The sequence below is a fragment of the Onychostruthus taczanowskii genome, unplaced genomic scaffold, assembly GCF_017590055.1.
Source record: "Onychostruthus taczanowskii isolate IOZ18803 unplaced genomic scaffold, ASM1759005v1 scaffold87, whole genome shotgun sequence".
NCBI classification, from domain to species: domain Eukaryota; kingdom Metazoa; phylum Chordata; class Aves; order Passeriformes; family Passeridae; genus Onychostruthus; species Onychostruthus taczanowskii.
The window spans coordinates 1,482,669-1,510,020 of NW_024506662.1; the positions used below are offsets into that span (position 1 = coordinate 1,482,669).

The 27,352-nt window shown below is 37.6% G+C and overlaps 1 protein-coding gene across 6 annotated transcripts in view; it reads right to left on the reverse strand.

Annotated features, from left to right (window-relative positions):
• KIF16B (kinesin family member 16B) overlaps positions 1-27,352 on the reverse strand; it is a 136,717-nt gene that overhangs the window by 95,540 nt on the left and 13,825 nt on the right. For all 6 annotated transcript variants that reach the window (XR_005954141.1, XR_005954142.1, XM_041425096.1 and 3 more), the window contains exons 2-12: positions 26,408-26,477; positions 25,288-25,401; positions 21,297-21,413; positions 16,220-16,317; positions 15,601-15,710; positions 14,849-14,991; positions 14,109-14,277; positions 13,832-13,963; positions 10,329-10,504; positions 8,376-8,441; positions 4,637-4,696 (exon numbers count right to left, since the gene is read on the reverse strand). Coding sequence is in view for 4 of the 6 variants with exons in the window: in XM_041425096.1 (XP_041281030.1) it covers positions 4,637-4,696; positions 8,376-8,441; positions 10,329-10,504; positions 13,832-13,963; positions 14,109-14,277; positions 14,849-14,991; positions 15,601-15,710; positions 16,220-16,317; positions 21,297-21,413; positions 25,288-25,401; positions 26,408-26,477 (1,255 nt within the window). In the remaining 2 variants the exon portion in view is untranslated. The remainder of the gene's footprint in view (positions 1-4,636; positions 4,697-8,375; positions 8,442-10,328; positions 10,505-13,831; positions 13,964-14,108; positions 14,278-14,848; positions 14,992-15,600; positions 15,711-16,219; positions 16,318-21,296; positions 21,414-25,287; positions 25,402-26,407; positions 26,478-27,352) is intronic.

Sequence of the window (27,352 nt, forward strand, 5' to 3'; positions counted from 1 at the left end):
AAAATAAATGTAGACAAATGCAACATTTATATAGAACACAACAAACTGCTCTTGACAGGGTTCACTATGGTATGCAAGCCACGATGGAAAGCAAACTGTTAAAATAAAATATATTTGCTTGTGTCACCCTAATCTACACCTCATAATGAGCAACACAGCTGCTCTGAGTTTTGGTCTCCTGTCTTTGCTGCATATAGCCAAGATTCCTAAAGAAAGAAAATTCCCCTGCGTAGATGAGTATGTCCACCAAAATAATTGGTATTAATCTGTATTTATTCATCATGGCAAGTCAAGGGTATTTAATTTTCCCCAAAAAGAGGCATGATACAACATAAACAGCACAAAAAAAGAAAAAAGAATAATCAAATCGTCAGTAAACAGTGTTCAATAACGTATTTGCACACCATGTGGTAAAGTGCTACAGCAGAATTATTGATGCAAGTGAGGTGGTGTCACTAAATCCAACAGGACAAAGCCAGCTGAAGTAATGACAAGTTAAACTATTGATCACACGAATTAGGCACACACACACACAAAAAACCCCTTGTCCTTTAATAGACTCTGATGATAGATCCCTCTACATCCTTTGACATCAGTTGACTATCAACACACAAAGCTAATGACATGGCTAGAATCAAACAGGATAAGCAAATAAAAGGGAACTTTAAATCTACTTCAAACTAAAAATAATTTTTAAAACAGCATTTAAATACCTTTACACTAGCTACAAATGACATACATGAAAAAGGCAACAGCTCAAAGTCATACCAATTTCTACACAAACAGAAAAAGAGAGAGAAGTTTAAAAGAAACTTGGGAAGAAAAACCAGCAGAGAATCATATAAAGGAGTGCACATTTTAAAAAGATTAATCTAAAAGCTGCCAAAGGTTAGAGAAAAAAATTGAAACACGCACAAAGGATGACAGAAAAAAAAAGGTGACACTTAAAAAAAAAATCATCTCTGGAGAATGACAACATATGCAGTCAAATAAAGCAGTCACATCAAAAGAAGTTTCATACCAATTCATTAAATTACCAATTAAGAGAAAAAATCAAAAGTTGGATAGGTTAGCCTAACATCTTAGATCCCATAATTGATCTTTAGCAGAACAGTACAAAAAGGACTAAACTAAGGAAAAGAGCAAACAGGATTTCTTCCCTCCTCCTCTTCCTTTTGGGAATGTATATGAAAGAACATTAGAAGAAGGCCAAAAAAAACTCACACAATGATCCAATGAGCTTGAGATGAAAGCAAAATGCTCCAGTTAAATGCTGAGGTTGCAAGACATCTGAAGACAGAGAAGCAATGTAAAGCAACACTGCTCTGTAAGGTGCAACCCTTTGATGACATTTAAAGAAATAACCCAAAGCCTGTGGACTTAAAACCAAATACTACCACTTTGGGCTCTGATGCAGTATTTTACCAATGGTGAAGCATCGTCCACATATTTATTAAATTTATTAAGCATTCAAATATCCTTGCTTTTATTATAAACAAGGACAGGTGACACTGTAATACTAAGGTTAGAGTGTCAGTTTGTATTACAGTGAGAAGATCAAGGATGAAAACAAACATCACTACTATAAGCAAGCTTGGCACTTCAGGCAGATCAACACCAAGAACCTGCCATGCTACACAATATACAGAATCAGCACAAAATTAAACCCTGATGTGTGCAGTGTCCTAAGCTTTGAATACAGAAAATGAGAAGATTTGGGCTTTAGGTGTGAGTTGACAATAGTTCAGACTCCAGAGGAAGTCACCTACAGTCACCCTCCAAAAGGATTCTTCCAAAAGCACAAAAGAAAAGGAGCACACTACCAGTGCTACCACCCCCAGCCCAAGATCTGTCCAATCTATCATCAACAGAATGAGAGACTACACAAGGTGTTCACAGCTGATAGTGGCATTCAGCACTGCACACCACCCCAAAGCCAAAACTGACAACATTTGCAAACAGGATACCCCAATATACTCAGTCTAAAGATGGAAAAACATAACTTCAGGTTAAGTATGCACAAATGTCAAGAGGGATAAAAGCTACCAATAGAAACAAGGAAGAATACTGGGATGCACATGTCAGCTGCACATATGGCACAGTGCTGACTAGAAAAACTGAATTTCAAGCTGCCAAATACTTTTTATCAAAACCTGCCTTCACATGGATTTTTCTGTTCCTTGGTACTTTCTAGCTGGAAAGTAAAAATGGAAAGCTGTATTTTCCATTCTCTATGAATTATTTTCAAGGTAGCATTCAGATGCTGCTGGTCCAATTTAAAACAAGGTTCAAAATAACAGGCAAGGGGAAAAAAATTTAAGGAACATCTTCCTTGCAAAACACTGTTTATTTGTCAGTCATCTTTGCCTGATGAAAGCACTGTATTCACTGAAAGCCAGGTAACTTTTTCCAGCAATTATCTGTTGATCTAGTGGAAGACACCAGCATGCCCCATGATTCTTACTTGTATTTTACAAGGATTATGCAAAATCCTTTCAATTATTTTGGATTTAAACATTAACAGATTTTCCCATCAGCCTGTGAGAACAATTCAAAATCATGTGAACTTTAATATTTAGAATTTAGTACAAAAAAGAATCACTACATACAATAAAGTAGGGAATCCCATTCAGCTACAAACAAGTGCACTTGCATCTTGCAGGCATAAGATGTAATAAGATGCAATGCCTGTAAGATTTGAAGCAAAACGTGTTAGAAACTGAAAAGCAAATGGTTTTTAATTCTCCAAGCCTGTTGCAGGCCAGGAGTTGGAAGGCACCAACTATTTCAGGATAGCAAAGCCAGGGGAGGCAAGGGAAAGAAGGTTTTAAATATAACACAAACATGAAGTTCTAAGTACCTTACTGAAGAATGTCCTGAAAATTACTGAATTATGGCATGGGGAAAGTGGCAGGTGTGACTTCAGTGATGTGGACAGACAAAGACAATCTCACTTCTCAGAGTGCCAAGACAATCTGTTTTTACAAATTACAACATGTATGGTCTCTGTGTGCAAGGGAGGGACATAAATGACAAAACAAAAACCCCAGTGAACTCACAGAGAACTCATAACAAAAAACACCACTGCTCTCCGAAGTTTAAAATCTGCTTTCAGTGATTCAGCCTGGCAAACTTCCAGAAAGTCCTTTCCCACTCGTATGCTGTCAGCGATTTCACGAATCATTAAACAAGAAGTGAATAAAAATATGGATACCTTCAGTGAAATGGCATAAAATAGAACAGTACAACTAAGAAATCTGTTGCAGATTTTCAGGGTGTTTGGGACAGAGAAAGTTTAATTTACTGCCTTTAACCCAAAAGTGGAATATAAAGTATATTCATACACTCAAATACCATTCTATGAGAGTGCAGTTCATACAGAAGCTGCAAGAATCATGCTGAAAAACTCAGTATTAGAAAATCAGAAATTACAGCTTCTGTGTTTAAGTCCTTTAGATTAGAGTGTTTAACAAAGGCAGTTTTCCCTTGTTTATATGTGCTGTTCAGTTAACATCTCCTCTGATTCTACAATTTATGTGCATGAATCACGCATTTCCAACACAGAGCTTTCAAAATTTCCCACATGCAACATAATGTTCACTTCCACAACTGACCAAAATTCACAAATGCTATATGTGACAATGGACTTCCCAATCCACACGTGAACAAAGAGAGAATTAACAAAGTTTTATGTATGTACAGATGCTTCAAAACAACAAAGTAACATAAAGATGTAGCCAAACATCTCTGACGAATATGCAATTAATAATTCCCAGTTCAGTATCCAGCTAGACATTAAACAGTCCATTCTGTCATGCCAGCTGCTAAGCAGTTACCAACCCTGTTCCATTCTCTCTGCTATATGTGCTTTACTTTTATTTTTAAGCACAGAGCCATTCAACTCATGTGGAAGTCACATCAAAGACAGTGGTGGACTTGAAGAAAAAAATTTAAGAAACCAGAAAGTGATACAAGAAAAATCAAGTTTGAGATCAGTGATACGGAGAATCAAAAAATTACTTCTAAATGCTAGCTTGAATTGCACTACAAACAAGTTATGTTCAGCAAATCCTGAAAGCTTAAGCTTAATTTTCAAAATCTTTATTTAACAGAAGTTAAAACATTTGGCAACAAAAAGATCAGTTAACATGTTAAAAAACAACTTGTGGGAATTATTCCTCTGTGTATGTGTGCATGCACACATGTGCTTGTACAAATGCATGGAATCATCAAGCAGCCTGTTAAAATATAACCTCAGACTGCCACCTTATTCATGCACCAAATACCAATATAAAATCTCACCAGGAAAATGGAAAATCCTTATCTACTATACACTACATCCACTGAGATACCCAATGTAAGATAATAAGTGATTATTCACAGGTCTTGTTGATACCACACAATTACCAAGGATATGAGGGATCCACTTGTCCCTGGCCCAGGCTTTCTGCATTTGTAAATCAATAAAACCATTCAGCAATTTAAAGAGTTGTTAAACTGTTTTGCACTGTGGGGTCACTATGGTGAATAACACAAGAAGCTGAGCGAAAGAAGATGACTTAGAAAAAGAACTTTTTTTTTAAGGAAAATACTAAGGCTAGGTCAAATGGCAAGAAGAAAATTTAATTTGCCTTACTTTCAGAATATCTTGAGTCTCATTCCACTTGTTAGTCCATTCTTTGGTCAGTTCTTGTACCTATGAAAGAAAACAAATTTTGAAGAAAATCACATCTCTTCCAAAGTTCTTGATAAATGCATTATCAAAGAAGTACTAAGTATTTGTGAAATTCTTTGTGACATTTAATACTTAAGCATTTAGAAGAGCACTGATGCTCCTGCAATAATTGCCATATCTACAATACTTCTCCCTCAAAACAAAATTCTATTTACACCGTAAGAAGAAAGGAAAATCTGGGATAATTACTTCAAATAATTGTCTACCTTCAAACAGTTTCACAAAGAGCTTTTATCCTATAAATTTACTGCCACAGACTGATCCCTTAGCTATAACAGGACAGCTCCTTTCCCAAGACACAGGTTAAGGCAAAAAGGAAGAGGCAGACTAGCAAGCTTCAGCAGCAAACCAGAGCAAAATTTGCTGCAACTTAGAAACTACCCACTTCATTGTCATCAGCACAGGAGTGAGAAGATGCTTGCAAAGGCATTATAGACAGGCAGAGTGCTGGGAATAAAATCATTTAGGTGGGAAAAGACCTTAAGATCATCAAGTCCAACTATTAACCCAGCACTGCCAAGCCACTGCTGAACCACATCCCTCTGAAGTGCCACATTTATAGGTCTTTTAAAATATCTCTAGAGATGGTAAATCAATCACTTCCCTGGGCAGCTTTTTCCAACGCTTGACAACCCTTTCATTAAGGAATTTTTCCTAATATCCAATATAAACCTCCCCTGAAGCAACCTGAGGCCATTTCCTTTATCCTATTGCCTTTTACCTGGGAGAAAACTGAGCCCCAGCTGGCTACAGCCTCCTTTCAGGTAGTTGTACAAAGTGAGGTTACCCCTGAGCCTCCCTTTTTCCAGGTTAAACAACCACAGCTCCCTCAGCCACTCCTCCCTCACATTTGTGCTCCAGATACTTCCCCAACTCTCAATGTCCTTCTCTGGACTCACTGCAGCACCTCAGTGTCCTTTTTGAAATGAGGGGACCAGAACTGAACACAGCACTCGAAGTGTGGCCCCACCAATGCCAAGTGCAGAGGAAGAATCACTTCCCTGCTCCTGCTGGCCTCACTAGTGCTGACACAGGCCAGGTGCCACTGGCTTTCTTGGCTCCCTGGGCACAAGCTCGTTCATGTTTAGCTGCTACCAGCCAGCACTCCCGGGTGCTTTTCCACTGGGCGCATTTCAGTTCCTTTTCCTCCAGGCTGTGGTGCTGCCTGGTGTTGTGAGCCAAGGGCAGGACCTGGCACTTCACCTTACTGAACACAATGCCACTGGCCCTGGCCCATCGATCCAGCCTGGCCAGATCCCTCTGCAGAGCCTTCCTGCCCTCCAACACAGCCAGACTTTAGTGCCATCTGCAACCTGACTGAGGGTGCACTTCTCCCCTCATCAGATCATCAACAAAGATATTACAGAGGACTAGCCCAAATACTGAGCCCTGGGGAGCACCGCTGGTGCCTGGCTGCCAACTGGATTTAACTCCATCACTCTTCTTGGTTCAGCCATCCAGATATTCTTCTGAAACAAAGCACCTGTGCAAGCCATGAGCAGACAGTTCCACCAAGAGAATGCTGGGGAAGACAGCATCAAAGGCTTTCCTAAAGTCCAGGTAAACAATATTCACAGCCTTTTCCTCACCAAAAACCAGGTCATCCTGTCATAGAAAGAGATGATGCTGGTCAAGCAGGATCTGCCTTTCCTAAACCAAGCTGATGAGCCCTGATTCCCCTGGTTGTTCTGTACATGCTGTGTGACTGGACTCAAGGTGACCCACTCCATGACCTCCCCCAAACTGAGGTCAGGCCAACAGAATGCTTAGGATTTGTCCTTCCTTTCCTGATCAAGCTGTTGTCCACCTCTTTAGGTAAATTTCATACAATGCCATTGCACAAAGAAAGAAGTCTTCAATGCAGTTGCTCCAAACATCTCCCCTTTTGCCACCTGCAGCTATGTTTTTGGTCTTTGCAGATCAGTTCCAAATTAATCCATGACAGCTTCAGAAACTTTTCTCATCTCTACCTGCATCTCAAGGTTTCAACACAAACAAGTAAGCACACTTTTCAATGCATTACTGTAATTCCTAGTGCTGCTAACTGGAACATTAAAACCATAAATTTCAAAAGATTAAAGAAAAACATGAAGGAAGTCTATCACAGCTCTATTCACCATACTGGAACAATTTGTATTGCTCAGAAACACTTCATTTCTTTTTTAATTAAATCTTAAATGAAACATTTTTAAATTAAACTACTCCAAATTATTCTTACATAAGGTAAATCAACTCATTAAAGAAAGTCACCATATACTTGTCAGGCAATACAAATATGGTGATAAAGTCTTTAAATCTATACAAACAAATTAGTTATTGCACTCATTCAATTATAAAAAAAATAACCACTGCAACATCTACCAAGAATTTTCAGTAATTATGTCTGTTCTAATTATCATGAATAGTAATCACATAACCTTTTAACAAGGCTGACAAAGGTAATAAAATACACTTGATAAACATCCCATACAGCAGAGCCAACACTTCTGAGCACAATAAGCAATGGTTACTGTCAGAACATGAATAACATATTCTAATTAGCCTACAGTCAGCAATTTACCTTACTGAGCTACTCTTAGATAAAAGCTTTTTGTTTGTACTCAAAAAGACTAAGGATATAAATAAAAGAGGATTCTCAAAGCAAGACATAAATTTTCCAATTCTAAAGGTTGAAGCAGTACCAGTGTAAACCCAACTATTTAAATCAGCTAAGGAGCCATTTGTTCTAAAGGCATTGTATCTACATATGATTGGCATCTTTTGGGAGTATTCAGAACTAAATATTTGCTGCCATGTAGGTGAATAATTCAAATATTTCCCTCTTGCTTCTTCCAAAGCATGACTTTTACTCTTTTTTTTTGAACCAATTTGCAACAGCTTTCAAAGCAAGTTAATACACAGGAAAAAACTAATGCAGAATGATACAATAAAAAATTAAAGACTGCTAGTCAGAGAAATGATAGTACCATTATATCTAGATTCTTCTGGATGCTGTGAGTTATCCAAACTGTCTGGAAATTTTTTCCAGCCTCTACATTTGGCTGGATTATTGAAAAAACTTGGTGACAAGCACATTGTGAAGTACACCTAGACCTAAGACCCTCCCCCAAAAAGATAGCTAATTAGGCACTTAATGTCAGTATTGAAATCTGGTGTGTACAAATATATTTTCTCAAAACCTACCCCACAAGTTATAAATTACTTCAAAGCACAGAAGAGGTGACCATTGTCCCCATAATCTTTTGTTGTTTTTTCTACACACTGAATATTTTGTTACTGTGATTTAGTGGCTTTTCCCTCTCTAGTCTATTTACAAATATACTTTTTTAGTAACGCAAGCTGGTCGGGGAACAAGTCTTTTTATTTCATTTTCATAAACAGAACTGCTACATAAATATAAAATATGTATTTTGTTCTTAGTTACAATGTTATATCAGTAGGATAATAAAATTACTAATTCACACACCTACTCTTTTTTTTTTTTGTAAAGCATCAAGGCAATGCTGCTAGTCGGAAAAAAAAAAAACTTAGTTGTGCATAAGAAAAAAAATCCTGAAAATTACGAGTACTCTTGCATCCAGACCACCCACCTTTCCTTTTCTTTGATGTTTAAAAACTGCTTTATGAAATTATAACTCACCCTTGCTTCATTCTGCTGAAGCTTTTCTTCCATACTTAAAGCTGTTGGAGAATCCAAGAGTGCAATCTAAAACCGTGAAAAGTAAACATCAATTCAAAAAGAAAACAGTCACAATTTCTGGGGGAGCCAAATGAAATTCAATTGTTCAACTTTTCTGAGTCTTCAGCATAAATTTCCTTGAACTTTAATATACATCATTTTTTACCTTGAAATATTGTAAACAGAACAATTAAAATCCTGTCAAAGCAGGTATTTCAAATACAAATTGGCTTGAAAAAGCCAAAAAAAGCTTGAAAAAGCCAAAAAAAGCACTATTTTCACTCACTACACACACAGCCACACACACAGAAACCAGACACGTTTATAACAGGTAACTCCTAATACAGCTTTCTTTATATTTCTAAAAAACATGAAATTTTATTATACATGAATAGTTATCCATTTTGCTTTAATACTTATGTATACTGCTTTATCTTTAATAACTATATCTTAACATAACTGGCTTTAGAAGAGGAAAATTACTAAACAACACAAACACACAAGCAGTACTCATTGTATGTGACCTTCTACACTGAATCCAGCACCATATTTTGGTAAACAGTATCTTCAGATCTACAGAAGCATTTACAATACAGTGTTCTGGTGATACAAAGGAAAACAGGAAATAAATTATACAGAGATTTATACTACTGTGTATACCTAATATACCACCTGCTGTTTTACCAACCATCACAAATTCAATAAACTTAAGCTTCAGTTCTCTCTTGTCTCCCACACAGTCATCTACCACATCCTACCCTGAACCAGATTTATTTTGCAATAACCACTTGAAACTAGGTCAAAACATTCAAACTTCAAGGGGGTCCAACTAACATCTACTTTGCTAACTCTAAATCAAATCATAATTTGAAAATAATTAGTTTTCCCCTCCTAAAGAATATGAAAAAAACCACAAGTAATTCAACCCCATAAAGAGCTTTTTAACTGTTCATAACAAAGCAGAGCTCTCTGCTCCAATCATCTACAATAGCCATTTCTGCTTCCAGCTGTGGTTCCCATCCCCTTTTCAGTAAATTTTTTATAGCATGAAATCCAGCTGAAGTCCTACTCTTCTGCTAACAATGGTCCATGCTGAACTGACATTTCACACTGCACAGACCATCTAAAACAGAATTACATCGCTCTAGAAACAAATTTAAAGTAGTACTTCAGATACTTCCAAACTCTATTTGCTCAAGTATGAAACCTAGCAGATCTGAATGACATTATGTAGAAGAGACAACTGGCCTGAACCAATTGGACATTCTTTATTGTTACTTTGGTTTCACCACCCTGGGAACACAGGAGAAACCAAACTTAACTAAACCTGTGCAGTGACTGTTTCCAGCAGATCACACTGACCAAACAAGAAAGAGAATCATGCAAAAGTGAAGCACAGCATTTTTTTTTCTTACAATACCATTGAAAATATTTTTCTGTATTTAGAATGTTATGTGCCTTCTAATGTACTGCACAGCCAAACACAAATAAAATGTATTGCTTAAATCCCTTCATACTCTTCATTTTCATATTTATGCATCTTGAATACTTTAAACCTTCTTTTAAGATACTAGACAAAGTACCTCTTCAGTCCATCAGGACAGACCCAGAGGGTATGTTCCTGCTCAGTCTCCTTAAGCCATGTGTTTACTACCTGTTCCACAACACACTACAATCCAGCTCAGATTATATTACAAGAAACCTAAAACCTTTGGGAAGACAATTTTTCCCCCCCTTATGTTAAAAGAGGTAATCTGCTGGCCATATGGAAAATGATCCCATCAGGAAACTAATATTCATTCGTAGCCTCATAGAGCTTGTTTACTCAAATCAATATAATGAAAGATAATTACATTCTAGAAATAGACGTTATAACTCAAGGAAAATTACACATAAATTCCAAGGAAAGCTAACCTGATTCCCTTGAGCAAGCAGGGCTTTCAGTCGGGCTATTTCAGCTCTCAGCTCACGGATCAGTTTGACGTTAGGATCCTCATTAATAGTAGGCTTGTTGATGATGTTTTTGGCTCTATTTGCATAGCGAAGTGTACTTAAAGTTTCTCCATAATTGACATCAGCAGGTGAAATAGCTAAGGACATGAAATCAGAAGCAGTTTATCTAGCACCATATGTTGCATTTACTGAAGTTAGTTTACATTTTAAAAGTCAGACAAATTCAATGTGGGTGAAGAGGCAGAAATATATAATTTACCAGTATGGATACAATTTGTTCCAACTGTTCACCAATTTCACGTCACTAAACTTTGCATAAGTAAACACTGTATGAGGTAAGTGTATTAGAATATTCAGGTCTAACAACCAAGTGTTGCAAAATTTAACATTTACATTTCCCTGGTAAACATAAATGTCCTATATGAATACTTCACAGGTTTTCTTGCAATTTTTTACAAGATCAGTTGGGAAAACAGTGAATATTTTTTAAGTATCGATGTAATCATTGAAAAGAAAAGACATTCCAGGTAAAACACAGTAGGGAAATTAAACAGCATTAAAACAAAAAATAACCAGACAGGAGAACCAAAACAAGAGAAGAGCTTCTATAATTTACAAATCTAGCTGTTCTCCTGAGTTGCAGGCATCTGGCAGCACACAGAACTGTCAGCTATCTGATGCATCAAGAGAAACCAGTATTATTTTTCAAGCAACCTAACCAGGAAAAACAATGCAATTTAAATGCAAGTGCTAATGCTATCCTTCCCCCCTTAATTTTCCTAACAATATATATGATGTTCCAAATTAAAAAGATAATTAAGGTATCCAAATAGATGAGTGGAAACACAGAAGAAAAAAGCATCCAGAAATCTTAATGACCAAAGAACAAGAAATCCAGACAATCAGACAATGAAAACACCTGAACAACTAACTAAGCAACTAATCTGTCCTTTCTCATTCTCTCAAAAACAATTTTTTTTTGGTGGTAGAGACTCTCTGAGCTACAGGAGATGCACTTTGAAACAGCTTATAATTCCCCTAGCTCACACTCTCACTTCTCTGCTTTATCTACTGCTTCCTCTCCACTACTCAATTACTCTCTTTCTAGAAGGATGTTACAATATGTTACAGAAATATGACAAATCATAATCAGACATATTTTTCTACATCCTTTCCTACAGTTTAAAGTGATCTTCCTGCATTTTTTGTGCTTAATTATAGAAAAGGCAGGACAAATGTATGTGGACAGCTTGCTGGGCTGTTAGGGAATTCTACCACATTACCAGTAGAGTTCAACCATCAGGGCTCTGCCCAGCAGAAATATCACTAATAGATGAGGAAGTAGCTGAAAAAGCTGGGTACTGTAATCATTAGTATAGGCACTGAAAGTTCACTGTGTTACTAAAACTCCTCTTCCCAACCCCTCTGTCAAAAAAAAAAAAAAAAAAAAAAAACACAAAACCAAAAAAACCCACATGGAACTGCAAGAAAGCAGAAAGAAGAAAGTTGCCAGCACAGTTTTACTTAAAGAGCCAGAAAACCAAAGCAGAATCTGGTCCACAATCATCTATTGGCACTACCATGATTCTCCTGAGGAAAACAAGTGGCATGAATTCCTAAAATATCCCCAAAATCCTACAACAAAGGAACGGCTATCCAAAGAATTTGACTGGTTCTGAAGAACCTGACCAGATACATTTTATTCCCTCAATTCTGCTATCCCACATTCCCAAAAGGAGACTGCACCAGTTAAGACCACATTTCACTTGAGGAGGAAAGAGAGAAATTTCAGAGCTGCTCTTCTCCTCACATGCAGCAGTACCCTGACAAGCCTGACAAGTGGGCACACAGGGACCTACTGAGGGTCAACAAGTCCAGGTGCAAGCTGCTGGGTCAGGGCAATCCCACATAAGAATACAGACTGGGGAAAAGAACTCATTGCAAGCAGCCCTGCAGAAAGGAACTTAAGAGTTCTTTTTGGTGGGTGAACATGAACCAGCAGTCTGTGCTCAAGGCCCAGATAGCCTGCCACATCCTGGGCTGGTAAATGGTTTTAAGCTAAAAGTGGAGTGATTTAGATCCGATATTTGGACAAAATTCTTTACCCAGAAGGTGGTGAGACACTGAAATAGTGAGGTACTAAGGCCTGAACAACAGGCCCTGAGCCAAAGCTGACATATAGATGAACCTTCCAACCAAATGCTATACATATATTTGGTCATTAACAGAGTATTGTTATATCTATGTTAATTTATTGGCAAAACATGTATTTACCCTTATATACCTAGAAACTGGGTAAGGTTACATCTTGCCTCATTAGGGGAAGTATTACAATCAAAGACAACTCCCTTAGTTACTCCTCGAGCCTATGCCAGGCTTTGGGAGAAACCCAACAGGAGAATGAAATGAGAAATTATGTCCACTTGTTTGTTTAACAGTATAGAAACTGGGCCACTGCCATAGCAAAGTGGGGGAGCCTCATGGCCTGAGGTGGACACACCACAGGAGTTCCCAATTGCCAGGTGTGGGTCTCCAGTCCTTTACTGTGACAGCTTCCCCCCAGAGCTGATGTCTCTCACACTTGGATGATGCATCTTTATTAGGGTAACCTGGTGAGGTATCTTTCTTAATCACTACAGGCATTCTTTTCTAGTAATTATTAGGTGCTCTTCTTAGCTTATCTTTTTGCAATTCTTAGCTAATTATTGTGTGCTTTGCTTAGCTTATCCTTTTGTGATTGTTTACAGTTTTACATTATAGTAAATATAGTTCCTTAATTTGGTGTCTGTGTCTCTGACCCTACCCACAAAACAAGGCTGGGGTGGATGGAGCTCTGAGCACCCCGGTCTAGTGGAAGGTGACCCTGTCCATGGCAGGAGGGATGGAGCTAAACCATCTTTAAGGTCCCTTCCAACCCAAACCATTCTACAATTTCCAAAATCTTCACCTCCCTTTAAACATCATCCTGGCTTCACTTTGTTTTTTTGGGAATGGAATTCCCATTCCAATTTGTTGACAAACCTGTAATACATATGGCATAGGCAGGGCTTTCAACTAAGTGATCCTTGCAGACCTTCCTATGGCTAAATAGGAAACCATAAGTTTTCAGACAACTCATCATATTTAAATTTAGACAAGTTAAAATGTTGTGTGCTTTTAGAAGGTTAGATAAAAGTGACTGTCTTTCCCACAGGGTGTCAAAAGAGACCAGGTTACTACCAATGCAACAAAAAAAACCAGCTTGGAACAGCAACTGATTCACACACCAGGACAGACCAGATGCACAAAGCTTTAGTTATGCTGTGCAGAGTGTAAGCAAAACCCAGAATGTTATTAGAAAGCTCAGAAAGAAAGAAATCACTAATATGTGTACACCATGTTGTTCCTTAACAAAACATCTGGAATCTAAATATGTACAGCCACTCATATCAAGCATGAACTATTCAGAATTCAGATTCACTTACTGGCAATCATTATAGTTTTGGAGTTTCCTCCTAGGCTATCTTTTAATAGCCAAGTCAACACCGAGTCCCTGTAAGGCACAAATACTTGTTTCTTCTTTGAAAGAGGATTTGTTGCATCCTGAGATAAATCAGCTGTGATGAGAAGATAGAAAAAAAAAAATTAGATCTTCTCATTCATTTTCAAGAATGTGATAGGCCATTTTTTGTGTAAGTAAACAAAGGTATTTAGTGACTAAAAACACCTCAAGGCAGACAAGCACAAAAACAAGAGACTTACCTAAGGCAGAAATTACATTTCCCAGAGTAACTAGAGATTTGTTAATATTCCCTCCTTCCTTTAATCTAACCCCTGTGGCACCAGTGGCATCTGCTCTCTCACTTCCAGCAAGATCTACCAAATGAATCTTGCTAACAGTTTCACAAGGCATTTCAGAATCAAATTTAGCCTAAAGAAAAGAAAAAATAAAACAAAGAAAAGTATATTAAGCTAATAAATACTGCACTTTTACTAAATCAAATTTAGTGGCCTTTTTCATGACATGACTGAATTTAACTTGTTTACAATAGGAGATCTTGAGAAGACAGGTGTATTAGAGATGCCACTGAAAGACACTTGATAATGAATGGTTGCATAACTCCCATACTATGTCTTTAAATTGTAATATTTGCAACTTTTTAGCCATTTACAGACAAGCTTATGACACTGTAAGTTGTAATTTACATGATACAGTGACCATGTACTGCATTCATTTCATTAAGCTTACAATATTTGAATTATATTTATATATTGCTTTCAATAAGTTATAACATGCACAGACAAATTTACACTTAATTTCTCCGCCACCTCCAAGTTCTCTTCATCTAGCAGGTCATCCATGGGCTTTCTAACAAGCCCCCAAAAACAATAATAAAGAGCATTGGAAGTCATTAGAAAAGGAGTTTGCTACATATAAGCAAACAGACGACTATGATCTAAAGAAACAAGTCCAATCTCTCAAAGGAGTTTTGTTTTGTTACCTGAGTGAAGTTGATTGTGAAAATGGCATGTGACCTGCTACTAACATCATTCATTCCAGTTGCAGCTGTCGTCCTATTTATATTTCCTGCATCCATAAGTTCCTCAACATCAGTGTAATTTTGGACTAAATGTTTGGACAAGTCTGAAGAAAAGCAGAGTGTTACAGTATGCTCATATATGTCCTTAATTTTCTTTACAAAAAAGATTCAAATTACCCTCACTACTGCAAACTATTGCTGCAATTAGTGTTTATTGTCATACTTGTTCATCACCTAAGGAAAGGAATGAGGCTTCATATGAACACTGGACAACTTACACATTTACAGTAAAAAAGAAAAAAATACACAATCTTATTAAATTATTTAGTGGAATAACATGAGCATAATCCCACAAGAGACGTGAACCTTCCCTGGTAGAGAAAAGATTAGGACAATTAGATCCTAATAGGTTTCATTTCATCTAAATATCTAAGATTTATAAATTATAGTAAACAAACTGTTAAAACCAATTGTGTCTCTTAACATTACTTAAAAATGTGTTATAAATTTGCAGATAAAAAAACTCTGTAATAAGTTTTGGATTGGGAAAGCAAGTAGAGATGCAAAATTAGAAGCTATTCCTTCAGTGCTTTTTACCAAAGTAAGGCACTGCATCCCTCATAATTCAAAATGCCTTATACAATTAGACACTACATTTTAGAACACATAAAGGTAATAAAATATGCAGTGTAAAACAATTAAAGTGTTTTTACCCTCAACATATGGCCCTTCCTTTGGATGTTCCCGTATCCGTAAATTATTAGTTTTTGATGACTTCCTTCGAAGAAGATCTCTCACACGTTCATTATAAATTTCCAGATAACTGAAAGAAAAAGAACAGAAAGCCACTGACAGATTCAAGAGCCTTTTATAAAAGGAAAGCCATACTAACACAAGTATGAAAGCAAAATGCTCAGAGCAAAAACATAGACCCAAGGTTGGCTTAAGATAATAATGACCACGAGGTATTGTATCATAAAGGAAAAAGCCAAAAAAGCAAGAAGAAAGTGGAAAGAAAGCAGACATGAACAAGATCAAGATGTCCTAATGTTAGTCTGAAAAAAAAGGGTAAAAAAAAGGAAGATGCTGTCCAGCAGCAAAGGCATTTGCGCTATCATATAAATGACACAATATGCACAGCTCTTGGCTTGAAGGTACAAGTACTGTGCATTTTGACTACAAGTGCCAACAAAAATCAATCACAGGACTGAGGCCAAGCATAAAAAGTTATTTTTGAAAAATATGCATTCTTCCCAGAGATAAAGTGAAACAGAGTGTTTGTAACCGAAACAAGTCTGATAACCTGCAAACTCTTAACATGCCAAGACCTACCTGACTTCTGTTCGAAAGGATGCCTCATTCCGCTTTGTTTTTTCACTTATTTTGCTGAATAATCCTTCACAAATTCGAGGTATCAAGCCTGCATCACCCTGCAATAACAACAAATCTTAATTCCAAGGCTATATATGCATGCACAACATATTTTGAAAAATAAAGCCCTAGATGACTAGTGGAGAGTTTAAGACTCCAGAAAGGGGAAAAAATCAAAACTTTTCAGCAAACACTCTTGCCTTTTATTTAACTGCAGTCACCTTGCCACTTTAACCCTTTTGTGTGTGGAATGTACAACCAGCTTCATTTCTTTGCTACTGGAATACATTTTGTCCCTCTCATTCAGTTTGAATAATCCCAGCTGCTTAAGGCAGAGAGTGGCTCCCCAGAGTATCTCATGAACTGCCTTATCTCACCAGTATCTTTAACTGCTTCTATCTCATTTCACTGTGGACTTGGCAACAACTGCAGAGAACAGGACAAGAGCCATATACAAACAGCCATGGGACATTTTCACTCAAACCTCCAATTCCCAGGTCACAGTCCTTCCTGTGTTGAAAAGTGTAACAGGTCCTCTGAATAAATTAGTACACGATGACAAAATTAAATCTTCGTTCACCATATCCCACAATCCAGCCAAATTTAATTTGATATTAACTACCTAATGTTTGTCTCTGCAAATAAAGAGTTTTTATGCATGAAATGCTTGGTTGGTTTAATAAAGCAAACTGAAGAAGACCTATCCCACTGAGATACCCAGAAACTTAGCATGCATTTCTCCTTGCTGGTCCAGGAAGAGCCCTCTCCAGCCAGGCAGTAAGCTGTAGTGAGGGTTTTCCCCACAGCAGAGGAGCAGGAGTGCCACACTACTGAATGTTTGACACAGGCCTGGTCTCATCTGACACAGGGGTGCTCACTCCCAGCTGCCCCAGGTGTGCTGAGGCCATCTCCCCACCACTCCAGGGAGATGGCAGTTAACACTTCCTCAGAGTCATGGCTCCCTGGGATAACAGGGCAGGATGTACACATACAGATCAGCTTTGGGTTAAGAGGTCCAGGCTCAGGAGCAGCTCACAAAACTGTCTGTCAGCTATAATTTCCCTCCAGTCTGAAAACATGTAAGAGATTCAATGTGATGGACTAACTATCTACAACTGCAACAAGAACTGTTCTTGTGTTTAGAGTCAGGGGCCTTGTAATTAAGTGGGATGCAAATTAGGACAAGCCAGACCATGCATTCATTGTGAACATAGACTAGGCACTCCAGGCACCTAAGAGCTTGCCTGGTGGGATTCTACAGAAACCTGGCAACAGGAAAACACAAAGCCAGTGGACTCCCCCTGCACCAAACTCTGACAGAGCTAGTGCTCCACAGGCAAAGATTTCTCTTCTTGGACTCCTACAAAAATCCAACCCTTTCTGCCCAAGCTCACTTGAGTTTGCTCCCATATTGGTCCCTCTGCACTCATTCTTCAGTTTCCCTCTGCATTCTCTGTCACAACAATCATGTTCCAGATGCCACCTCTGAGCTCCTCTTCCTTGTTCCTTTGTCCAGATAAAATTCCCAATTGATCATCCAGCAACTTCCAGTTTCTTAATTATACTTTATCCCTCCATTCTGCCTTTTCCCAGCTTCTTCCTCCTCTTAATCAGTCTCTCTATCCTTCTCAAACCAAGCTTCATTTTTTGAAATAATAATCTATTCTCTGCTCCTGTCTTTCCTAGCTCTTAACATGACTGCACCTTGGGTTAAAAAAAAAATATCCTACATTAAGGGAAAAACTTGCAGATTAATCAGGCTTTTTTGGAGACACTTGCCTCTGGCAACAGAGGAGCAGCTTTTCCCACTATCTGTCAATTATCAATCTCTATTTCCAGGTAAAATTTCACAGGTCAGTGTTGGAAATTCCCACACACACTTTATTTTCATTTTTTTTACACAACAGAAGAGGGAATATACTTTTCTTTCATCTCATGCTTGGAAACACCTGAATAGTTTTAATTAAAGCTTAGGGGAAAAAACATGGAAGATCTATCACAAAGTTTTAGGCAAATCATTAGTGTCTGACATAATCCAGCAACCACAAAAAGAAGCTTAAAATAGGAAGTACAAGCTCTAAATGAGTAATTTCAACCTTAGCAATATAATGTTGAGAAAGTAAGCACACACAGTTCCCAGAGTATTATGCTAGTAAAATGTAGATCTTAAAGAATGTACACTCTTTATTGGAAACTATATTTAAACACTTTTGCCTTTTCACCCCCTAGAGCTGAAGGGCAGGATCAACTACAGCTTTGACTATTTTTTTTCCTGGCCTACAGAGTTTCCAGACATGAAAATCAGAAGAACCAAAATAGGTAGTTCACTCAAAAGCTGAATTTTCTCATTAAAAGCCTGTTCTTCTTCTGTGCTATCTAACCAGAAAAATCCTTACTGCAATTTAAATGTACTGAGTTTTGCCCATCTACCTTGACCATAAGGAGCAAATTACTCTCTTCCTTTCTGTAGCAGCCTCTCAGGTCTTAGAAGAATTTTAATCCACCATAGTCTTGCCTTCTCTGCATATCCAAGTCTGAATTTCCTGATATTTTATAGATATCTGCTCATTTCAGTATCTCTGCTCAACATTCTAACTGGCTCACATATTTCTTGAAATGATTGCTGTACATAGAATTGCAGAAGAAACATTTCAGAGCCAAGAACAGCAAATATTGAAAACAAAATGAGAACAGAACCCAGGCTTTTAAAATTGAAGTAGGGAAAAAAGAATACTTATTTCCAATTCAAGTTTTCTTATAGCACTGTAGTCTCTCTGACAGGGCCATCAATTTGAAGCATTTAACTTGCCAGCTGAGTATACTTTATATGCACTCCATACAAAGCCAGATTAAAGTATTTATGTATCATGCCAAGAAGATTAGACCTTTACTACTGAATAGTGTCAAACAAACTCCAGCATCTATTCATTTGCAAACTGTTTTGATAATTACAGTCATTATATATAGTGAGGCAGTCTCATAAAAATGTCACTTTTATAAATTTCTGAAATAGAAATCCACACCTAGGTTGTGAGATCTTTTCTGGTTGCAAAAGTCTATTCTGCTTATGATATTGAGGTAAATATAAAGCTACTTATTTTTGACAACTGAAATAAAAATATTTACAGCTAATTTACTCGCCTAAGCTAGAGGAGGTGCAAAGAGCCCAATCTTACTACATTTCAGAAGAGTGATCTATCCAAAGAAGGATAAGCGTTCATATTCTCCTTTTCATTTCTACTGGGAGAAGGCACAATACATTTCTTTCCCAAGGATTAAAGAATGAAACCTGCAGAGGCTGTCTGGCAAACAGGCTTCATCAGTCAGTCTTTCCAAACTGCTCCACCCCCAACAGTTTATTGGGTTCTCTCTGTCCTTGGACAGTCACAGAGGCAACTGCAAGAAACCACTCCCATCCTTCATTCACAAACTGCCAAATACCTCCTGTCACACCTTCCTCTTCCTGCAGTGCTCAGTAGGACATAATCCTTAAAATTTAATTTCCTGTATAACCTCATAAGGCTTTGATGAACTACTGTCATGCCCAATTTCTGCTTATCACCTGACAGCCTTCTCTAAGGACCTATTTTAGTCTTCTGAGTCTTCAAAAGAGGTTTAAAAAGCACGTATCTTCAGAAAAAGCTGATCATTAATTTTCTCAAAATCATTATCTCCTTTTTTCTGTCTCAAGTTGGGCATAGAAAATCAGCAGTAACATTAGAAATTTTTGGCTTTGTTACTGAACAAAAATTACTGGTTAGAAGGTGTGATACATGGAAGGGTTAGTAGCATACAGACAGAAGCAGTATTAAAAATTCCATAAAAACACGCTCCTGAAACAGTGTAATTTTAATCCATTCCAACAAAAATATACACCTGCTCACTCAATGTGGCACAAGAAGTGGACATTGTCTACTTGGAATTCTCCAAGGCTTTAAACATGGTTTCTCACAGCCTGCTGCTAAAGAAACTAACGTGTTATGGTCTAGACAAGGGGTCTGTGTGTAGGTGGGAACTGGCTTACAGGCTGCACTCAGAGGGTGGTGGCAAACAGCTCCTTGTAAAAGTGGAAACTTGTCACGAGTGGGGTCTCCAGGAATCAATATTGGGCCCAATGCTGTTTAACTCTTCATAAGTGACCTGAACAATGGGACCAAGAGTAGCACAACAAAGTCTGATGAAGACACCAAAGCGAGTGGGGAAGTTGACACTTCAGAAGGGACAGCCACCCTGAAGGAAGACCTGGATAAACTGGAATAGTGGGCTAACAAGAACCTTATGAAGTTCAACAAATATAAGGTCTTGCACATGAGAGAACATAATCCTGGAGCACAGCAAAGGCTGGGATCTATCTGGCTGGAGAGCAGCTCTGCGGAAAGGGACTTGGGGGTCCTGTGGACAGCAAGCACCACAAGAGCAAACAGTGTGGCAAAGAAAGCCAATAGGATGCTGGGCTGCATCACAACAACCAGGGCAGAGATGAAAAAGTCATTATCCCACTCTACTCAGCACTTGTCAGGTCACACCTAGAATACTGCACTCAGTTTTGGTCTCTGCATAAAAAAATATGGGAACAGGCTGGAAAGGGTCCAGATGAGGGCCACAAGGATGACCAAAGGACTGGGAAGCTGCCATGTGAAGAAAGGCAGAGGGAGTTGGATTTGTTCAGCCTTGAGAATAAAAGACTTAGAAGAGACCTTATAATCATGTTCCAGTATTTAACAAGTGCCTACAGAGAAGACAGAAACTCCTATTTCCAAGGAGTCACATGCTAAGGACAGTGGTAATAGAAACAAATTACTCCTGCAGAGAATAGGACTAGATACAAGAGGACCATTTTCCATGAGAACAATCAGTGATTAGAATTATGTCACCAGGGGAGTAGTGGATTCCCAACAACTGACACTTCTAAGATTCATCTGAACAAGATGCTGGGCCATCTTTCTTGGCCATGCTTTTGCCAAGGAAAGTTGGACCAAACGATTCTTGGGAGCCCTTCCAAGCTGGTATTCCACAGCTGAATGAAAACACGACGTACCGCATTTCCCATCATGGTGTAGGACTTCCCAGAGCCCGTCTGTCCATACGCAAAAACAGAGGCGTTATAACCTTCAAAAGCAGATTTAAGCACCTCCGTACCAAGATTTTTGAAAACCTAAAAATAAAAAAAAAAATGTTTAAGCAAACAGAAGCTTGGGGAAGAATAATGCCATCAGCCCAGCATGGCAAATATTGAAGAATACCATAACACAATGACAAAACATGTATTTACTATAGCAGAGGAAATTAATATTTCAAATAAAATACTAGGTCTTACTACCACATTTCATCACTGCAGTGATTTTTTATTTGTTTCTCTGTCACAGAACACTTGACATGTCAAATTGCTACTTTCTTTTCTAAAGCCCCAACGTCCTTCAGCAATCTCAGCTACTCCATTCACTTTTCATTATTGTTATTACCTTTTTGTATCTTATGTATCTTATATTATTTGTATTTTATGCTATTATCTTTTGTATCTTCACCAACTCTCCACATTCTGCAAATATGCAGTCCCCACTCAAAAGGAAACATTTCCATGATTCTGTCAGTTTCTTCCTTTGTCTTTTTGGAGAGTTTTGTTGGTTGGTTTTGGTTTTTTGCTTTAATCAAGCATAAGAACATGCCCCATAATCTTCTCTGTATTTTCTCCATAAGTGGCTTTTACATAGCAATGCTTTTTAGGCTGGCAAACATGGAAACTTGTTTTTAATGTGGTAATGTTTTTCATCATTTAAACCCTTCTCTTTTACTCTCAACATGCAATGATCCTTCCTCCACATCACATAATACGGGACTCTGCTCTCACCAGATGCCTTCACACAATACTGGCTCAATCCAAGATACCTCACAGATTTGCCTGACCTTTCATCAACACTACCCCTCATTTCAATCCATACCCCTCACTGGGCAAGGAGTAACACTTGGTGCAGCGTTTCTCCCAATTAAAATATTAATCTGTGTCTCACCATCTAGACATGATTTCCAAAAATCTCATAGATGCTTCACATAGTTTAGCTAGTTTTCTGCACTTTATGTGGTTTATATTCTCCAAGGCATACAAGCAATTTTTAATAGTGAATGGCACAAGCACAGTATAATCTCACAGCTTCTCCCTAGAAGGAGCACTGTGTAATTTCTTCAATCACTAATCTTCAAATGTGCCTTTGGAATACTTCACTTGACCTTCCCTCCAGCAAAGGAGTTGGAGTGCTGTAACCAGTTATATCTCTCAAAGAACGTAAAGATCAGCCAAAGCTACTTTATTCTTTCCCCTACTTTAATCTGTGTCCAACTCTTAATGCACTACTCTTTTGGAACGGAATTTTCCTTTTTAAATGGAACTTTCATTTTTTTTGGATGGAATTTTCCTTTTTAAAAATTTGTGTATGTCTTGCATGTGATTTGAGGTAGTGCATAGGACAGGTACAGTCAGCCTTGTCTGAACACAAAGGCTGAACACACAGGTTAGAAGCAAAGACTGTCTGGATGGGACACCAGTTTGTCACAAAAGGGCAGCAAATATCAAAACTCTTTTTTTTCTCAGTCAGGAATACAAATGAAGAAGCTTGATGGCAAATTGCCATCCCCACTCTAACTTTGGAATACTAAAGTGTATTTTGCACCTACAAGGCATATTAATAAGGTACGCAGTATTAGACAGATTTCCACTTCTTATTTTTCTGCCTTTCAAATGGAAAAATATAACAATCATGAACAAAGGGCACTAGGCAACCACATCACCAACAATCAAGATCAATTTTATTCCCTGGCAAGGTGAATGCAAAAACGAGGCCCTTCTATGCCATTGGTGCAGTAAATTGTAATTTCTGCAGGAACTTGATAAGAGCTTAACTACAAAGCCTTCCAATTAAATATGAAATCATTAACAAAAGCAAAACAGTACCATGTGCAGTGCATGTTTAGGACTTGCATTCCTATAGTTTAAAAACTCACTTTTGTTTCCAAGCGCTGCACACAGTGTAATTAAAACAACACCTGAGAAACAATATTTCTGTAGCTGAGCAAGAGAAGTCCACACTCCTGCCAGTCCACATAAAGGAGGTGTCCAAGGCTGTGGAACACACTTTAACAGCACAATACTGAACACAGACATTGAAGCCACATTTATGATTTATCCCATCATTACCAATCATAAAACTCACAGCTTTAAAATTTATTGCTCAAGGCTGCTGCAGCCATCAGTATTTGGGCATTTTAATTTATTTTTGTTTCTATAGACTCCTGACATGGGCAAGTTATAGTAATCTTGCCTCCATCTGACCTACTCTGAAACAGGTAAATGGCACCAGAAGGAAAAGGGGAACTTATCACTTATATGTGGAAACTGGATATCAATACAGACTACAACTTGGATATCTACTTGTAAGCATTCAACATTACTATGCAAATGGTTATTTTGACAAGAATTAACCTAATTGTTTCACAGTAAATTTGGATTCTGGAAATAACCTGCTCTGTAACAGCAAGAGCCTACTACCACCATGAATCTCTTCCTGGGGCTCCTCTAATGTGGTCTTGTCTAGCAAGAAGTATCTAAAGGCAGGTATCTAAAAGATCCAAGAATTAAATATCCATAAATTTAAGTCACAACTGGTGCATGACAAGAAGCTTCATTTAGAATCAGAGCAGAAAAATACGTTATCAAAGCTGCTTTGGTTAAAATAAAGCACCTGACTCTGTGTGCTCAATTTAAAGCATTTGCTAAAATTCTAGCAAAACCATATGGCCTGAAACACCTGCCTAAAACCATTCACTAGAATCTCAGGTTCAAACCATTGCTCTCAAATACATTACTACTTCAATTTGCCACAGTAATTAGGGTATTTCTACACTGATGGCCAGATAAAATGTATGTTTCCTGGTATTTCAAAAAATAGCAAAAAAAAGTGTTACTTAAAAGAACAACATCAAGAAACAACAATCCAGAAAGTTTAAGAATATACGTTATCAAACCCTAATATCTCACTGAAATAAAAGAAGTTTTCAGAAAATAAGAGGATGTATCACTTACCCTGATGTTAAACGAAAAATTCCTAGTCTAAATTCTGCATCAATTATAGTCATGATATATATATATATATATATAATGGCAAAACTTGTCATTCTCATAAATATTTTAAAATGGCTTCAACTTACTGTTTCTTATTACTAGTTTTAATCATGAGGCTTTTTAGGATTAGTCATTAGAGCATCCCTGATTTCAAGGGTTCCTGAACAAATGGTACACATACTAAAGTTTGTACCCAGCTAGCTTACAGGATATTCAGTAAACTGTTGTATTATTTTAAGGGGAAAGAAATATCTCACTTGAGGCTTACAGCATCAAAACCAAAACAGAAGTCAGCAATCACAACTTACTTGAGATTCACTTAATAAATTTATTAGGGAATGGGAAAGAACTGAAAAGTTCCACATTCACATGAAATGCGAGGTCACAAAGGGTCTGTTTATCTGAATAATGCCTATAGCTCAGAGTTTAATCTTCTGTTCTAACTATGCAGAAAGAAAAACTCTTTTCTCCGTTCCTAAGGTGAATACTCAAGGGAGGAAAAAAAAAAGAATCTTCTTCAATGTGTACCAAGGTTTTTGGACCAAGGGGAAAAAAAATACACACCACACTTCAACTAGGTAAGATTGTTTCTGAGTGAATTAAAGCTACATGCTTGTTTCTCAGAAGTGATTTTTTTAAAAAGCTTTTCAAAAGCAATTTCAGTGCTTAGAGATGTTTTCTAACTTAACCTTATACAACACTAATCAGACAAAAGAATTTGAATGAAAGCATTCAGCCTGCTGTTTTAGAAAACACACCACTTACACTGTTAGGTAAGTTTAAAAAAAAAAGAACAAAGCAAAATTCAAACTCTCAGGTATCGAGAAAATTTCTAAATTACAGAAGTTTCATGGAATGCTTCCAAGACAAAGAAAAGGGAAAGGAAAAAATTAATTATTAACATCAGAAATCCTACCATTTCTTGACAAACAAAGTTGGGACTTTTACTGTCTGCTGAGAAATAGGAAAAATCATAGGTAAATGTTTTCGTTCTTTCTCGTCCTGTGTCTCCAGTAGCACCCTCTGGTATCTATTAAAAAAAAAGAAACAGAGCTGGTACAACACATCCTGATGAAATAATTAAAAACATTTGACAATAAATAATCAGAATGCAAATCTAACATAACGCTATACACATTTAGAAATGTATGACAGGTAAAATTATGACTCCAACAACACTGACAAAATTAGCAGGAGGTATGCCCTTCAGTAAGGAAGAAAGACAGCCACCTCATAAAGCAGCACAGCAGGAATTATTTGAATTTTAACTTACTGCTTCTAAGCCCACAGCACATTTTTGTCACAATACTTAGGTTCAGTTAAATGGGTCCATATATGCTGTTATTATAATCAGGGACTATCCTACACATATAATTTATAGGAGCCAGAGAGATGTTTGCACTGTGAACAGTACTTCAACGTGGAGTCATAATTAAAAAGGTGTGACATACCTGCTGTTTAAGGCAATCATCACGTTCAAGACATGACAGCTGACACTGTACTTCAGCAATACTCACCATGCTCCAAATCATTCTGAAGAAACTACACACTGAAACTCCTTTTCATATATTAGTCATGAGAAACTATCTTGCAAAAATCAATTTGCTGCACATGGCTTCTCTTGCTGAGAGAAATGTTAAAATATACCATCAAAAGGTTATAGCAAGTGATGGGTAATTTTGGGTTTGGTTCATTCTCATGGGAATTTCAGAAGACTTCTACAGATGAAGCAAAGATTTAATAGCTATCAGAAACATACCTCTATTCTATTGTTGGCTTTCATCTCCCAGCTAAGTTTATCACCTGAGTGATAAACCCTCGAAGAAATTAAGAGCTAGAACCTATAGAGTGGTCTTCAGAAAACCACAGTGCAGCTAGTTAACAGTGTAACCTGGTTTCCCTAAAACATTACTTCAGTACTATATTTTAACAACTAGAGGCCATTGACCACAGTGCAGCAAGCATCACTGTTTTGTCCAATCATATTTCGGCAGCTATTGAGTTACAACTTCCTTTTATAAATTGTGTTTACTCACCTTTAAGTTTGTGATTGTTGTTTTATTTTTTTCCATTGAAATAATAAACTTTGCATTAAGATCTTTCTCCCTGAAAAAAACCAAAACCAAAAAACAGACTTGAGTATGTTAAATAAATCATACCACAGTTATCCAGAGTCACATTTCCACTCACCAATCAGTCCATCGCCACAGTCAATTCTCAGATTAATTAATTTTTATTTTATTTTTTAATTCTTGTGCCCAATGTTTATTTACTTCTATGGCACATATTTGAAGCACTTGGGCTTGCCTCCAAATTCCTTCATCTAGAAATAGAAGTGTGAGGAAACACGCTTCGGAAATTTAACTCTGCAAGTCAATTAAGTGGTTTGTTCTTAATTGGAAGTACTCTGATCCAAAACCCAGTTAAGTCAAATACATGGCTCTAAGGAAGGGCAAAACAGAACACAACAATATAAGCCCCAGCTTCTCACCAACATTCCAGCAGCAGCAGCAGTTCCCAATTATCCATATAATCTAGCTAACAGGGACTGAATGTTTAAACCAGAAAAACCTAGTATATTAAAACTCCTTTAGAAACAAGGTACTAAAAATGTGTTTTGAGTTCTGATGCATCACAGCAGCGGAGAGAGACTTTACTACCAGAAAGAATCACACAGGTTTGTGGCTTCCCAAAGCACAGGGATGCCAGGAAGGAAAAAAATCCAGTTCCAAAGAAGTGTTTTCATGCACTTGCATTTATTTCACAATTGCTTCTGACTGTTTTCAAAAATACCATCAAAAATTGTGAGCTTGGTGTCTAAACCCAGCATGTGACAACCTGCTTGCCAGAGATGCAATTTCACTACTGTTAGTCATAAGAGCAATACAGGCTGCTCCTGAATGACAACCTTGAGCACAACACCTCCTGTGCTAATGAAAACGTGTACATGGACAAAAGAGCCAGAAGGGAAAGATGCTCAG